Here is a 16,805-nt window from a genome sequence, read left to right on the forward strand (position 1 = left end):
ACATACTGACATAATGGTCAGCTTTGACGTCTCCTCCTTTCACAAATGTCCCACTCAAGGAAACTTTAGAGCTAATACAAGCTAAATTTTCTCCCGATATCTCAGCCCTATTTCAGTTCACAATGAACTCAGGCTATATCGTTTGGCAGGGAAAATTCTACAAACAAATAGAGGGAACAGCCATGGGTTCCCTCTCCCCACCTTTGGCCAATTTCTTTATGGAGACCTTTGAAGAAAAAGCCTTAGCCTCTGCCCCACAAAAACCAACCATATGGCTTCGCTACGTTAATGATGTTTTCGCTATTTGGCCACATGGCTCTGAAACACTCCTCTCCTTCTTAACACACTTAAACAACCAACACCCCAGAATCAAGTTCACCCTGGAAAAAGAGGAAAACAACAGCCTCCCTTTCCTAAGCACACTAGTCACCCACCAGCCTGATGGAACCTTGGTTTTCTCAGTTTATAGAAAACTCACCCATACAGGCAGATACATTCACCAACAATCCCCCCCTCCACACACACACACACCCTCACAACAATATGGAGTGGTGAAAACACTATACAACAGGGCTAAACTAATCTGTTCTAATGACATGGCCCTAAACACTGAACTAAATCACATCCTCAACACTTTCTCGGTTAATGGGTACCCCCCCCCAAAAAAATCCAAAAAATATTAAAACCTACAACCCCCCCCCCCCTTCACAACAAGGATTACTCTAAATCCATCACCATTCCCTACATCCGAGGCACCTCGGAAAAAATTACTAAAATCTTAAAAAAACATGACCTGACCTCCTGTTACAGGCCATACAGAAAATTCTCATCCCTTATCCGCTCCACTAAAGACCAACCACTTCCCCTAGACCTACCTGGTGTATACTAGGTCCTTGCAGCTGTAAACTGTCTTACTTTGGCCAAACAGGCAGGACAGTGAATATCAGAATTTCTGAAAATAAGGACTACATCCGTTTTCACAAGTACAGCCATTCTGGTCTTGCTGACTATGCTCTGGATACATGTCACAGAATATGGTGGAAGAAAGCTACAGTAATACACTGTAGCAAATACAAATTCGAAAGACTATTTATGGATCAGCCTCAGCCCTAACAAACTCGGTTTTATCCGACTGCCCCAAATTTGGGAGGCTTACATCAGCAGACCTTCAGCCCAACGGCCAAGAACACCTACTTAGCTCGCTAGAGCACCATCAGGACTTTTAGGAGAACAATAGCTTCATCTCTTCATTCTCAGTTACTGTGTTGTAGTGCCTACGTGCACGTGCGTTTTTTGTAAGTTCCTTTTGAAGATGGCAACGTAACGTTGCCGAAATATCGGAAATATTTATTAAAGTGTAATTTAATTTATATTCGTATGTACGTTGTTCAATTCCTTAAGTAATTTAATAATGCATAACCAACATATAAGCCTGTCTACGTGAATAGCTTAAAACACATGTGGGCAACCCCTGGGTCAGATCCAGCCCTCTACTTCTTTTGATGCGGCCCTAATCTATTTCAGCGAAGTTTGTCTGATTAATAATGGGAGAAAACATGGTGTGTTCTACTAACTCACATTAAGCTGATATAACTTGTGCAAAACACACTATGGTTTCTCCAACCAAGGTCTCTTTCTTGCTATGACTAGCGGCGTTTGTGAACGTGTTACAACGTGTCAGTTCAGTACTTGCGTTGGTGTTGTGCTTTGTTCAGTGCCTGTGGTGTAGAAGACAGTTTTGTTTGACAGTTCTGAATATTGCTTATAAATTTGGGACAATGTCAGGGGTTATTGCAAAAAAAAAGAAAAGTTGATGCAGGAAATCGTCGATTTCAAGACAACTGGACAGAGGATTATTATTTTATTCTGAATAAAGGTTTGCCTGTATGTTTGCTGTGCAATGAATCCATATTCGTCAACAAAGAATACAACTCGAAGAGACACTTTACTTCGAGACATGCGGATCACCCAAAAATTGATGGATAACTACGAAAAGATGAAATACAGAAGTTGAAGAAGAACTTGAATACCCAGCAGCAAATGTTCAACACAGCACCACAGCATTGTCAAAGCCAGCTTTGTAGTAAGCGAAAAAATAGCTAACCATTCTAAGTCATTTGGTGAAGGAGAATTTATCAAGTTGTGTTAAAGATACCAAGCAATTTTAAACTTGGTTTTACTCCATTTTTCCCAAGTGAGCAAACAGACAAAATGTCAAGTTTGCACCTGCAATTGATGCAAGACTAGCTGATCCCACAGGTAGTGTGCAAGACCAAGGCAACTTGTGGTAAAGGTGGGGCAAGATCTGATCGCTAATCTTAATATTTACCCTTAATGCCAAAACACATCTCCAAGAAGGGGATGTATGATGTTTTGTATTAAAGGCAAGGGGCCACTACCCAGACCGGTTTCGACCTTTATTGAGGTCTCATCAGTGGGAGCCAGGCTAGAAATACCAAGATTTAGTAATGCAGAGCTTATAAGTATTTTACCAAAATGAGTTACCATAAGGTGTTTTAACCTTATTAAATAAAAATCTCAGGAGGAGATCTAGATGTAGAAAGTATTTTTAACTTGGGTATAATTATGTTAAAGATACCAAGCAATTTTAAACTTGGTTTTACTCCATTTTTCCCAAGTGAGCAAACAGACAAAATGTCAAGTTTGTGCCTGCAATACCTTTACCACGAGTTGCCTTGGTCTTGCACTACCTGTGGGATCAGCTAGTCTTGTATCAATTGCAGGCGCAAACTTGACATTTTGTCTGTTTGCTCACTTGGGAAAAATGGAGTAAAACCAAGTTTAAAATTGCTTGGTATCTTTAACATAATTATACCCAAGTTAAAAATACTTTCTACACGAGAATTTATCAAAGAATGTCTGCTGGATGTTGCAAGTATAATATATCCTGAAAAGAAAAAAGACTTCGAGAATATCCATTTTTCGAGATGTGCTGTTGTCTGATGGATAGAAATTATGGCTGATGATATCAAAAAAAAGTTTAAAAGAGAAGATTGTTAGATTGGAAACATTTTCAATTGCTTTGGATGACAGCACTGATGCCTCTGAGACAGCACAACTAGCAATATTTATTTGAGGAGTTGATGCGGATTTCAACATCACAGAAGAATTATGCGATTCGGCCATTAATAGGAACAACTACAGGTGAAGATATATTTGAAACAGTTAACACAGTCTTCAAGAGATTTGGGCATAAATGGAGTTCACTATGTGGTATATGCACTGATGGAGCCCCTGCAATGGTTGGTGCACAGAAGGGAATTATTATTATTATTATTATTACCCCAAGACCTCATGGAGTCAAAGACTCATCTGGGAGGTCCTTTTATCACACACACATCTCATCATACTATGTCTTAAACACACTCAAACTCCTTACAGTCACCACAATCTCAGGCAAGGCATTCCATTCATTCACAACTCTGCACGAAAAAAGCCTGCCTCTCACTCCCCTACTCACACCCTCTTTATACAGTTTCCAGAGATGACCTCTGGTTCTCCCCTGATCTCCCACTATTCTCTGTAGAACTTCTCCACCATTGATCTTATAACAACCCCTTACCAACTTGTAGGTCTCTATCGTATCTCCAATCTTCCTCCTCTCCACCAGACTCTGCAAATTACATCTTCTCAATCTTTCCTCATACTCAACATTCTAGAGGTCAGAAACTACCTTAGTCAGTTGCCTTTGGTCCTTTTCCAACATCTCTTCATCCTTCTGAAAACCCGGTGACCAAATCTGGGCAAAATAGTCCATGTGTGGCCTAATCAAAGCCTTATACAATGGAACAAGAATCTCCCTACTTCTACACGTCAGTGTCCTCTGCATCATTCCCAGAAGCCTTTGTGTTGTCTTCACAATTTTGGCAATGTGTCCCCTAAATTTTAGATCCTTATCCACTATCACCCCCAGATCTCTTATTTCCTCTACCTCCAACAATATATTCTCACCAAGCATAAATTCTGCATCCCATCTTTGTTTTCCAAATTTTAAAACCTTACATTTTGCAACATTGAACTCACATCCCCATTTGCTTGCCCAATCACTCAATTTATTCAAGTCTTCTTGCAAGGCCACAACATCTTCACTACTCTTTATGGTTCGTCCCAACTTTGCATCATCTGCAAACAACTGAATATCTCAACCCAAATCTTCGCCAATATCATTAATGTACAAGTTAAATAGTAATGGTCCTAAAACAGACACCTGAGGCACTCCACTAGTGACTTTCCTTTTCCTGGATATCACACCCCCATACACAACTTGTTGATACCTATCAGATAGCCAGTCACCAATCCAATGCACTAATCTAATATCCAACCCCATCTGCTCTAGTTTGACTGTCAACTTATCATGAGGTACTCTATCAAAAGCTTTTGAGAAATCCAAGTATATTACTGTGTATCCTTCTCCTCTGTCCAAGGAAGCAGTCACTTTATTGTAATAAGTAAGTAGATTACTAAAACATGACCTCCCTTTAGCAAATCCATGCTGTCCATCAAAGATTATACCATTGTTGTCTACCCAACTCTGGATCCTAGTTCTCACAAGCTTCTCCAACAACTTAACCACACCACACCACCTGACACACAGATAGGCCTATAGTTTGATCCTTGAGTTCTGTTGCCTCCTTTATGAAGTGGCACAATCTTGCCCTCCTTTCACTCCTTAGGAACTTGATGCAGTGCAAGACTCGTATTAAAAAAATATGTCAAGGCAGGCGTTACCTCCCTAGCACACTCCTTCAGAATACGCGGTGATATATTATCAAGTCCCACAGCCTTATTTACATCTAGTTTACTCAATTCCCCAAACACCTCTTGCTCACTTACAGTCAGTCTCTCCTCCCCATCATCAACTGCTCTCAATCTCTCCATGAAGTCACATTCACAAGATTGACAGATCTTTATGAACTGCTCATTAAGTATCTCCACCACACATTCTGCAACAGCTGTCTTTATACCATTTCCTCCAATCAATATCATCCTTCCATAATCATTCTTTCTTTTGCTGGCTACATATTGAAAGAACTCCCTAGGATGCTAAGATTATTGGATTATTGGAATAGTTCATGAAAAAGCAAAAGAACTACAGATACATCTGGAAAATTTAACAGATTTTCACTGCATTATCCACCAACAAAATCTGTGTGCAAAATCGATTAAATTCACAAATGTTATGGAAGTTGTAGTAGCCAGTATTAACTTTATTATGTCACGGGCACTTAATCACCACCAATTTAAGGAGTATTTGGCAGACCTATTTTCGGATTATGAAGATGTGTCTTATTGTGAAGTGAGGTGGTTGAGTAAAGGTAAAATGTTAAAACGATTTTATGATCTGAGACAAGACATTGCAGATTTTATGGACATAAAAGGAAAGACAATTAACCAAGTAAAAGATGATGAGTGGATGTGTGATTTAGCATTCCTTGTAGATGTCACCAGATACCTAAACGAACTGAATTTTAAATTGCAAAAACAAGGACAATTGGTTCATGAACTGCATGGACCTGTCAAAGCTTTTTATAATAAACTAAGATTGTTGGAAAGTCAGATAACAGCTAAAAATTGTTATCATTTTCCTACTCTAGCAACTCATAAAAATATCCCTTATAATTGTTATGGAGATGAACTGAAGGCACTAATACAGCAATTTGATACAAGGTTTGCCGACTTCAAAAACAAAGCCTCCACATTCGCTATATTTGCTCGTCCGATGGATGCTGATGTAAATAATGTGCCAGAAAACTTACAGATGGAACTTATTGAGCTTCAGGCAGATTTAGTGCTAAAATCACAATTTAACAACATTGCTTTGATGGATTTTTAGAAATTTTATTTGGTGGAAGAAAAATATACAAATTTACACGCCTTTTCAAAAAAAATCATTTATCTTTTCGGCAGCACATATGTGTGTGAACAGTTTTTTTTTCGAGGATGAAATACAATAAATCAAAAATTCTGACAAGAATAATGGACGAAAACCTAGAAAATTCTATGCGATTATCCTTAAGTAATATTAACATCAATATTGATAGTCTCATAGTTCAAGTACAAGGCCAGTCTTCACATTAAATTGTTATGTCGTTCATTATATTATAAAATTTATGTAGGGCTTTATACCAAAGCATTATATTATAAATAAATGAAATATGAAGTAACAATTTGTTTTAATTAATTTAATATTAATTTATTTTATTTAATAATTTGGTCCGGCCCTTGACTCAGAGACAGAATGATAATTTGTCCCACGAACTAGGAAAGGTTGCCCATGCCTGGCTTAAAGTTTTGATTGTTGTTGTTCGTAGAAAATATAGTAAGTATTGAATGAACATTCTACCTTCCTACCACTAGTCTTTCTTGCAAATTCCTATACAACTTCAAAGGATGGCTTTTCATTATTCCTCCAATTTCCTCCACTCCATGAATAATCTTTCTCCATTATCTGATAACATATCCTCAGCCAGTTAATGTCTGTATTATGTCCCCCTCTGCAATGTTTATCCACCAAGATTTGCAATTTATATTCTGTCACCCTCTCTTAATTACTGGTATTCCAGAGCCTTTCTCATGCTACCTTAATTTCTCATATTTCATATTTAAACCTTCAAATATTTAGTTATTCACATCCAGAATTTCTCATATCTAGTTACTCATATTTAGACCCCATATTTAGCTGTAACTTCCTCTTACAGTGAGAATTCTTGGTGAAACCAGTCTCTTTGGTGAAAACAGGCCACACTTCAAGAAGGTGAGGTTAACTTTAACCAGCAGTAGCCGTATATTGAGCACTGCTGATCCATAGCTGGTACATACCTAATCATCTTTTCATCAGTTGGAAAAAGATTTGATATTTCATTTACAACAGTTCCTCTAATCAAATCCGATGTTCTCAATCCTCATGTGCACTCTGCTACATACTGCTGAATTGTATTTGTTTCCCAGAACCTCAAATATATTTTCCTTGTTTCTCATTCTTCATTCCAATTTATATTTCAGTCACCTATAATATTCATTCTCCTCCTCTTCTTTGCTACCAATTTGCCTCTACATTTTCTTGTTGTTACATTATACTTTTGCCTATGGCAACATCCCTATTAAATATCTCATCTGGTCTACCTCCAATGGTTACTCTCCAACTACCATGGTTGTCAGCTCTGCATATTCATCTCAATGGGCACAATTCCTCTGCTTTCATCAGCTACATTAATGTCTTACCTTCCTTATCCTCATGGTAAACACCACACTCTCTCATCTCTGTTCCCAATCAGTACATCATCCTTATTCAACTATGTTCCCATTCCTTCATACCTTATGTGATAGACTAAATGGGAACATGGTTGAATAAGGATGATGTAATAATGAATACCCTAATAGTGTAATTAATCCTATTATAACCACCAATTTTGTGTTTCCTGACTGGTTTGCCTGTCTTGTGGGATGAAAAAACCCTGCCACCTCCATAGGAGGCTGGCTAACTCACCTTCAGTTCAAAAGATTGGATAAAAGTTCACATCCTAGACAAAAAATTCAACCCCATAGCTTTCCAACCAAAGGGTATCATCGAAACTGACTGAGCTAAGGAGGCTCCCCAAACATGTTAGGCTTATCAATTCAATCTATGCAGTAAACCATTCCCCTTAATTTTGCTACTCTTTGTTTCTATAAATAAACACATTAACTCATTTTTGGGTCTGCAACCAATCCTGTCTTTGGCACCTCTCAGCTATGACTGGTCCACTAGGATGAAGGAGAAAAGCATCCAAAGCCATCTCCCCTGTCAATTGCCTTTATATTCATTCTCTACCATTTTCAGCATCTACTCTCCTTATTCCTTATATGCATCTGTAGTTTCCCTGTATCTTGCTGACTGTTGTATTAGGTTTGTCTCTCCCACTGATCTCATACTACCCTACTCTCCATTTTTTTTATTTGCAATCGTCCCTTCACTTTCACTTATTCTCACTCTCCATTTCCTCTTACTTTCTCAAATCTTGTTCACTTCTATCACTGCCTCTCATTACTATGTTACCTAATTAGGAGTTTCTTCAGATGATTTACACCCATTCATAAGCAATATATATTACTCTTATACAGTTATGTAGTCCACTAAAATTAATCTTAGCTATTTTACAAATTATATTTCCTTCTAAGCATACAGCTCTAATAATATATTCATAATCTTTGCTTACCCTCTCAACTCATGAGTGTCAAACTGGCCAGTACAATATTTATATAGCATCAGTTGATTTACTTAATTGTATTTTATTTTTGTTACCATTACTATTTTTTGAACCGGAAGTATTTAACACAAAGGTTCATAGCTGATCCTGGTGTCCATTTTGCTTAATATTGTAACCAGTGCAGACAACAGCTTGATAATTTCAGCTTTTTTTATTTTTATTTTTTTAACTTCTGATGTTGCCATTGGCATTGTTGCTATCTGATGAGAGGGTTTTTACAATGTGACTTGAATAGATTAAGTAAATAGGCAAGTGAGTGGGGTTCATAGTTAAGGTTTTAAAAGTTGGGAAACAAAGATAGTATAATTGGCAGGGATATCTTACAGGAAAATCAGAGGTCTGGAAGTGATGGAGTATAAACATATAAAATTTAGGAGACATATTGCTAAACCTGTGAGGACAGCCCAGTGAATTTTAGCAACAAAGTGATATGGTATTTTTTAAATTTTCATTTGATGTTATTTCCAGAAGGCTGTATATGGGCAGATTACTTACATCCATGTAAGTAACTAAGTAACCATAACATTTAAATATAAAATTTCATGACCATAACATTTAAATATAACATTTCAAAAATTTGATGCAAAACACTTACTTCTGAATAAATTCCTGTTGCATTTGGAAGGAAGAAATTGTCACAAGTCCTTTGAAAGTAACAGCAATGTGGCTATAAATTGGTGATCTAGTCATGTTTTCTAGTCTTTTAAAATGTGGCATAACTGCACAGAACATCTTCTGTAGGATTATAAATCCCATCCCCATGATTATCAAAGGAAATGATATCCATGGGAAAATTAGTAGTACAGTGAGAAGCATACAGAAGGTAGCCAATGTTACTTGAAAAAATGAAAACATATGTAGAGGAAGTTGAATGTCCACTAAAAAAAGAAATGGAAATATGTTATAAAATAATAAATTTTTCTTAATTAGGCCTACTTATTTATTTGTGATATTTTTGCATTATATATATTTTCATTTTTGCATTATAATAACAGGAGCTAAAAGCTATGAAGAAGTAAAAAGGAAAGCACAGGTATAGGACATTATAACATACTGCTGCCACTAACCAATCTATGGATTGATGCATCCGAGAAGAAAAAGATTTATTAGTGACATTTTGCATTATTACAAATTATGCTACATTAACTCTTAACAAATAATAATAATAATAAAAAAAACATTATCTCCATCATTATTATTAATGTCTGCTCGGTTAGCCTAGTGGCTGTGCACTTTGCAACCATATGCCTGGGGAAGGAGTGTCCTAGGTTTGATTCCTGTCGTTGACGGTGAGGAGCTGAAGGATCTTCCTCAGCCATAGCCAAGTTAGCTAGTCTTGGGCGTGGACAGTAGGGTTTATTCCCCAGTTTATCCTGGAGGTTTTTCATCCCGCAAAGCAGGCAAACCGGCCTTGAGAACTCAACACTACAGGACATAGGATAGACCGGGGCATAGGGCTGTGACCACCTTATCCTGTGAACGGTTTGAGGTCCGATGATTAATAAACCTTCGACACCACAAGGTAAAAGGAAGATGAGATGAGATTATTATTAACATTACACCTCAATGGAGTCAGAAGATGCATTGTGTGGGGGGATGTTCCTCAGGATTTAACAGCACACCTTAAACACATTCACTATTTCTGAAGTCATTATGCTCTCAGGCAAAACAATCACTAGCCACTCTACTCTAAAATCAACTCTTGGATCCTCATAAAACTTCCAGGAATTTTCTTTTGTTTCACCCCTTTCTCCTTCCATTCTGTGAAAATTTTGATGCCAGTTCTCTTCTACATTAATTTGATACAATCCTTCACCAACTTGTATATGTCAATTATAAGTCAGTTACTCCATTTCCTACTAGATCAGTCTCTGCAAGGTGTTTACACAGTGTAAATAGACTGTGTAAATGGTGTTTACACAGTCTATCTTCATACTCGATATACAGAAATGCAATGCTAACTCAGTCATTATTCCTTGGACTGTTTCAAAATCTCTTCATATAGTCCAAAAACAGATGAATAAAATCTGCAGAGATTATCCCTTATACATTGTCCATATAAGGTCATGAATAAGAGTAATGAGAGTGTGTATGCATACACCCTTGTTTTTCATTTGATTTTACACCAAAATAACAGCTTTACCTCATTCAATTCTAAAGTGTTGACTCACAACTTCAGTGTACTTTGTGTGTGTCATATGCCCTTTTCAGATAAACCGTTCAGATACTTGTTATATTCCCATGATTTTTTGCTTCCTTGTATGAAAGTACAAATCTAATCCTGGCAACCACTTAAGCATGTTCTTCCCCAAGGTTCTCTTACACAATTTTTCTTAGCCTGTTATGTGTGGTTTTATAAAGTTTACTTTTCTTGTTGAATAGTATCAGCTGGAGCAGATACTATTCAACACCTGAAATGTGCCTTTCCACATTTCAGGTGGCATTTCTACCTCAAAGTATTAATGTGTGCTGTTAATTTCACATGAATATTTTCTACCACTATTCTGTCTCTGCTTGTTTCATTTCATAGTCATTTAAAGTAGTTATTCCAGACATCAAGAATATGCTTATTTTATTATTATTCAGGCCTCCATGGAGTCAAAAGACTCATCATGGGAAGTCCTTCCTAGGAAACAGACTGTCTATCATACCACCCCTTTAACTCATTGACTGTTCTTGCTCTCACCACACTATCAAGCAATGCATTCCATAGTTCAACCACCCTCCATGCAAAGAAACCACTCCTCACCCTCTTGCTCACAGTTTCCTTTCATAACTTCCAGGGATGGCCTCTTGTCATCACTCCTTCCCACTGTTCAACCAAGTGAAAGAACTCCCCAGTGTCAGCCCTGTAACCACCTCGCAACAGTTTAAAAGTCTCAATCATATCACCTTTCCATCTTCTATCCACCAAACTCTGCAGTCCACATTCCCTCAGCCGATCCTCATAACTAACATTGTACAGTCCTGAAACTGTCTTTGTTATCCGCCTTTGTACCCTTTCCACAGTCAATTTATCCCCTTCAAATCCTGGGGACCAAATCTGAGAACAATAGTCTAAGTGTGATCTGATCAGAGTCTTATACAACAGAATTATAGCTCTTTTATCTCTGCAGGTCAGTGTCCTTCTGATTATTGCAGCAGTCCTCTGTGTTATCTTCATCACCTTTGCAATATGTTCCCTAAATTTCAGGTTTCTATCAATCATCAACCTCAGATCTCTTGTCTCCCCTACTTCCTCCAGTACAGCTCCTCCAACAGAGTATGCTGTTTCAAATCAATGTATCCCAAACTTGAAGACTTTACATTTTGCTGCATTAAACCGACACCCCCATTCATTTCCCCATCTGTCCAGTTTATTAAAATCCTTTTGCAGGGCTGAAACATCTGCACTATTACTAATAACCCTGCCCAGCTTCACATCATCTGCAAACAACTGAATATCCCCCTGAATTCATTGGCAATGTCATTGATATAAAGGTTAAACAATATAGGTCCCTGTAGTGAGCCCTGTGGGACCCCACTTGTAACCTTCTGCCTCCTTGATATTGCCCCACCATACACAACTCTCTGATACCTAACAGATAGCCAATCCTGAATCCAGTTGACTAACTCGACATCTAAAAACATGTGCTAAAACTTAAATATCTTATTTTAGTTTTTATGTTTGTCTTCAATCTCTTTATGCTACTCTTTCCTTTATTTAGCTTTTTCAGTATACACTGAAAAAAGCCTGATCTTTGAATGGATGAGTGTATCAAGTGACTTCTGGTTGAAACACTACATACTTGTACCTTCAGTTATCCATCGATTATCCAACTGGCAAATTGCTCTTTTACCTTGATGAAAAAATTGAGGGATTGTAATTATAATATACATACATTTTTTTTTTTTTAAATGAGCACTTTATTGGAGTATTTCATTCTGGAGGAGGTTTTAATACTAGAGGGGATAGGGAAGGTTCAGGGTTTAGAGGTGCAAGAGGAGAGTGTGTTCCAAATACTGAGTACTCTGCATACCAATAAAGCTGTTGGACTGGATGGTATTTCACCACGGGTTTTAAGAGAATGTGCTAAAGAACTGACAGCTCCATTGACCTGGCTTTTCAATAAAAGTCTGGCTGCAGGGAAAGGTACCCAGGGAATGGAAGGTAAGATAGTGCCACTGCATAATGGCTGTAACAAACTGGAAGTGTCTAATTATAGGCCTGTTTGTGTGTATCATCAGTAGTTGTTAAGGTCTTGGAGAAATTAGTGAGGGACTATATACAGTGTTGGGCAAATGAGGGTAATGTTATCTGCGAGAATAAACACGGATTCGTTATGGGGCGCTCTTGCTTTAGTAATATGATTGCCTTTTATAATAAAGTGACAAGAGCAGTTGATGAGGGAAAGGCATATACTGCCATTTTTTTGGATTTTGCAAAGGCGTTTGACAAGGTGGCACATGATAAGCTGATATTTAAGTTGCAGCACATGGGTTTAAATGTTGGGTTAGTCAAATGGATTCAGAATTGACTGACTGATAGGTATCAGTGACTTGTGTATGGTGGGGAAATATCAAGGAAGCAGAAGGTTACAAGTGGGGTTCCACAGGGCTCAGTACTGGGACCTGTATTGTTCAACCTTTATATCATGATATTGTCAGTGATTGCAAGGGGACATTCAGTTGTTCATGGATGATGTGAGGCTGGGAAGGGTTATCAGTAAGAGTGCAGATGTGGCAGCCCTGTAAGAGGATTTGAATAAACTAGACAGATGGGCAAATGAATGGGGATTTCAGTTTAATGCAGCAAATTGTAAAGTCTTGAGGTTTGGGATCAATCCATGGGAGGATGCATACTCGATTGTAGGAACTGTACTGGAGGAGGTAGGGGAGACAAGAGATCTGGGGGTGATGATTGATAGAAAACTGAAATTCAGGGAGCATATTGCAAAGGTGGTGAGGGTAACTCAGAGGATTGCTGCAATACTGAGAAGGATGCTGACCTGCAGAGATAAAAGAATTATCATTCCATTGTATAAGACCCTGATCAGACCACACTTAGACTATTGTTCTCAGATTTTGTCCCCAGGATTTGAAGGGGATAAATTGACCATGGAAAGGGAACAGAGCTGGATAACAAAGATGGTTTCAGGACTGTACAATATGAGTTATGAGGATCGACTGAGGGAATGTGGACTGCAGAGTTTGGTGGATAGAAGGAGAAGTGATATGATCGAGACTTTTAAACTGTTGAGAGGCAGTTACAGGGTAGACATTGGGGAGTTCTTTTACTTGGTGGAACGGCAGGAAGGAGCAATGACGAGGGGCCATCCCTTGAAGTTACGAAAGGAGGCTGTGCACAAGAGGGTGAAGAGTGGTTTCTTTGCGTGGAGGGTGGTTTGAACCTTGGGATGCATTGCCTGAGAAAGTGGTTGGAGTGGGAATGGTCAATGGGTTCAAGGAGTGGTATGATAAACTTTGTTTCCTAAACATGACCTCCCACTATGTGTCTTTTGACTTCGTGGAGGCCTGGATGATGATGATGATGATGATAATAATAATAAATGTGAATTCTATGCAGAGCTGAAAATCTGTAGTATATCAGTATTATGGCTTAAGGATTTTTCTTCTTCCTTCTTCAACAGCTTAACGGACCATTTAGGCTTAATGCTGCCATCACTAGGTTTTTCCGTCTATCTCTGTTATATGAATCTGTATGAACACTTTACAATATGCATATGCATATTGTAAAGTGTTCATACAGAAGTCTTTCATCATCATATCCATCCATTTTGGGGTCTTAAGAACTTGGTTGATTAACTGGTAATCTGTCTCCAAACATGATGAAACCACTCAATTCTTTTACTACTTATAAATGATAGGATTTTGGGTCTTTGAAACAAATTCTGTAGTTCCTCATTATGTCTTCATTCATACAGTCCAATATTCTGATTGTAAGATTGTCCAAAAATGTAATGATTTTATCTTCTGTATTCTTAGCAATGGTGTTTTTATATATATATTTTTTTTTTCTGAGTACACATGCTTCTTACTTTTAGAAACTTTTCATATCATAGGTATTATTTCTGGAAAAATTTCCATGTTAAAATGTATTTTAATATGATTCTTTTCCAAGACTTCCACTTTAAACCATTCATCATGAGGTTCTCATTTTTCTATCCAAGACAACTTTGCTGCATACCTCTCTCTGAATCAATCTGTTTTTGTTTTGTTTTGTTTTTTCAAAAATTTAAAATTAAAAAAAAAAAAAAAAAACACTGAAAAAATTTCAGAATTTAAAATTCTGAAAAAACAAAACAAAAAACAGAGTGAATCTCCCAGGTTGGGTTCAAATATTTGCATGTTTGAGCCTGTAATTCACTTCTGAATGTGTTTGACATTCAGTGCAATATTTGTTTTAATTCTGCATAAAACTAATTACTTATTTCAAATGATCTGCATAATTTGGCATCCTAAAACGCCATAAAAATATTATTATTATTATGATTCAGGACCTCCATGGAGCCACTCATTGTCAAAGGCCCACCCTAGAAAACACAGTCTATCATACCACTCCTTTAGCTCATTCACCATTCATGCTCTCACTCTATCAGGTAATGAATTCCATTGTTCAACCACCCTCTGTGCAAAAAAGAAAAAAAAAACACACCGCATCCTCTTGTTCACAATTTCTAGGGATGGCCCCCTTGTTAAACCAACCCTGTAACTACCTCTTAACAATTAAAATGTCTCAATTATATAACCTCTCCTTCTATCTACCAAACTTTGTAAGTCACTCAGTCTATCCTCATAACTTACATTGTACTTTTGTTTTCTGCCTCTACACTCTTCCCAAAGTTAATTTATCCCTTTCAAATCTTGGTAGCCAAATCTGAGCATAACAGTCTAGGTGTGGTCTGATCAGAGCTTTATACAATGGAATGATAACTTTTTATCTCTGCCAGTCAGCATACTTCATTATTGCAGCACCTTTGCAATATGTTCCCCAAATTAGAGATTTCCATCAATAATCACTCCCACATCCCTTGCCTCCTCCACCTCCTCTAATAGAGTGTGCAGACTCCCATCAATGTCCCAAACTTCAAGACTATATTTAGCTGAATTAAACAGATAATCCTGCTCATATGTCCATCCATTCATTTTATTCAAATTCTCTTGAAGAGCCACCACATATGCACTGTTACTAATAACCCTTCCCAGCTTTACATGTGCTAAATATCATTGATGTAAAGAATAAACAATACAGGAAAACCTCGCTTAACGCAATTAATTAATCCATCAATTAATGCGCGCTAAGCGAAATCGCGTTAAGCAAATACAATAAACAATAGCAATAATTATAATTCGTCCATCAGTTAGCATACATTTTGGGGAAAAAATACAGTATAAGCTATATTAGAGGATAAAATTATCAAAGTTAATAAAAATCAATGGCTTAAATTTTTATTTAATGTCTAAACATTTGATTGAGCTGCTTTTTTAAAAAAAGACAATCAGGTTACTAAAACATGAGTGTCCTTTAGCAAATTCATGCTGACTCGCACAGTTAACATTACCCTGAACTGCCCAATGCTGTAAATGATCCCTCATTAATTTCCTAAAATCTTAACATGAACTGATGAAATAAACTGGTCTATAGTTTAACACTTTGATTCTACTATCATCTTTATACAATGGCATTATCTTAAATCCTTTCTACTCCTTGAGCACATTTCCAGTGGCCAGGTCAATGGAACTGTCAGTTCTTTAGTGCATTTTCTCAAAGCCCATGGCAAAATCCCATCCACTCCCATGGCTTTATTGGCATCCAGAGTAATCAGTATTTGACACAGACTCATTTCTTCACTTCTTAACCTTGAACCTGCCCCATCCCACTAGTATTAAAACTTACTTCTCCAGGATGAAATACCCCCAACAAATTGACCATAAACAATTTCACTCTGTTCCAATCTTTGTCTAATGATGTCATTCATTCACAATCATTCATAATTTGCTGGCCACACATAACAAAAGAATGCCTTAGGATTTTCTTTGGATCTCAGGGCCAATCTCTTCTCATAATCCAGTTTTGTTTTCCTAATGATTTTAGTCACACTCCTGGTCTTATATTCTCCATGTATCTACTTTCCATCCCTCTTCTTATAAATCTTTCATAACCTTTTTACACCTGCAGTTCCTATTTGATACTATTTTTTATCCACTTTACAACAAATTATGTTCCCTTTTAACTTGAGGTATACAGCTTGCTACTGCTGCTAATAAATATTTTTTTTACCAGTTTATACCATACAATGATGATAACACCCCTTTACAATTCTTCCAATAGAACTGGCCCAAGCTGATTTCTAAGAATGTTATAATCACCTGCCTTAAAATTCCACATAAATTCCTTTTTTCTTGATACTGCTGCATGTCTTTTCCTCCTTCAAGTCAAAACCACACAGTCAATCTCTCTCTAACAGGGGACAGGGATACCATCTCAATTACAATTGCATCCTCTGATGGTCTGACCAAATCCAAAACTCTTGAACT

The 16,805-nt window shown here is 37.4% G+C and overlaps 1 protein-coding gene across 4 annotated transcripts in view; it reads right to left on the reverse strand.

The window, feature by feature from the left end:
• LOC150102874 (ATP-binding cassette sub-family C member 5-like) overlaps positions 1-16,805 on the reverse strand; it is a 1,133,802-nt gene that overhangs the window by 284,385 nt on the left and 832,612 nt on the right. For all 4 annotated transcript variants that reach the window (XM_090397917.1, XM_090397915.1, XM_090397916.1 and 1 more), the window contains one exon: positions 8,863-9,145. In XM_090397917.1, the coding sequence (XP_090254043.1) occupies positions 8,863-9,145 (283 nt within the window). The remainder of the gene's footprint in view (positions 1-8,862; positions 9,146-16,805) is intronic.

This window comes from Typopeltis vanoorti, chromosome 9 (genome assembly GCF_054136105.1).
Source record: "Typopeltis vanoorti isolate ZY-2024b chromosome 9, IOZ_Tvanoo_1.0, whole genome shotgun sequence".
NCBI lineage: Eukaryota > Metazoa > Arthropoda > Arachnida > Uropygi > Thelyphonidae > Typopeltis > Typopeltis vanoorti.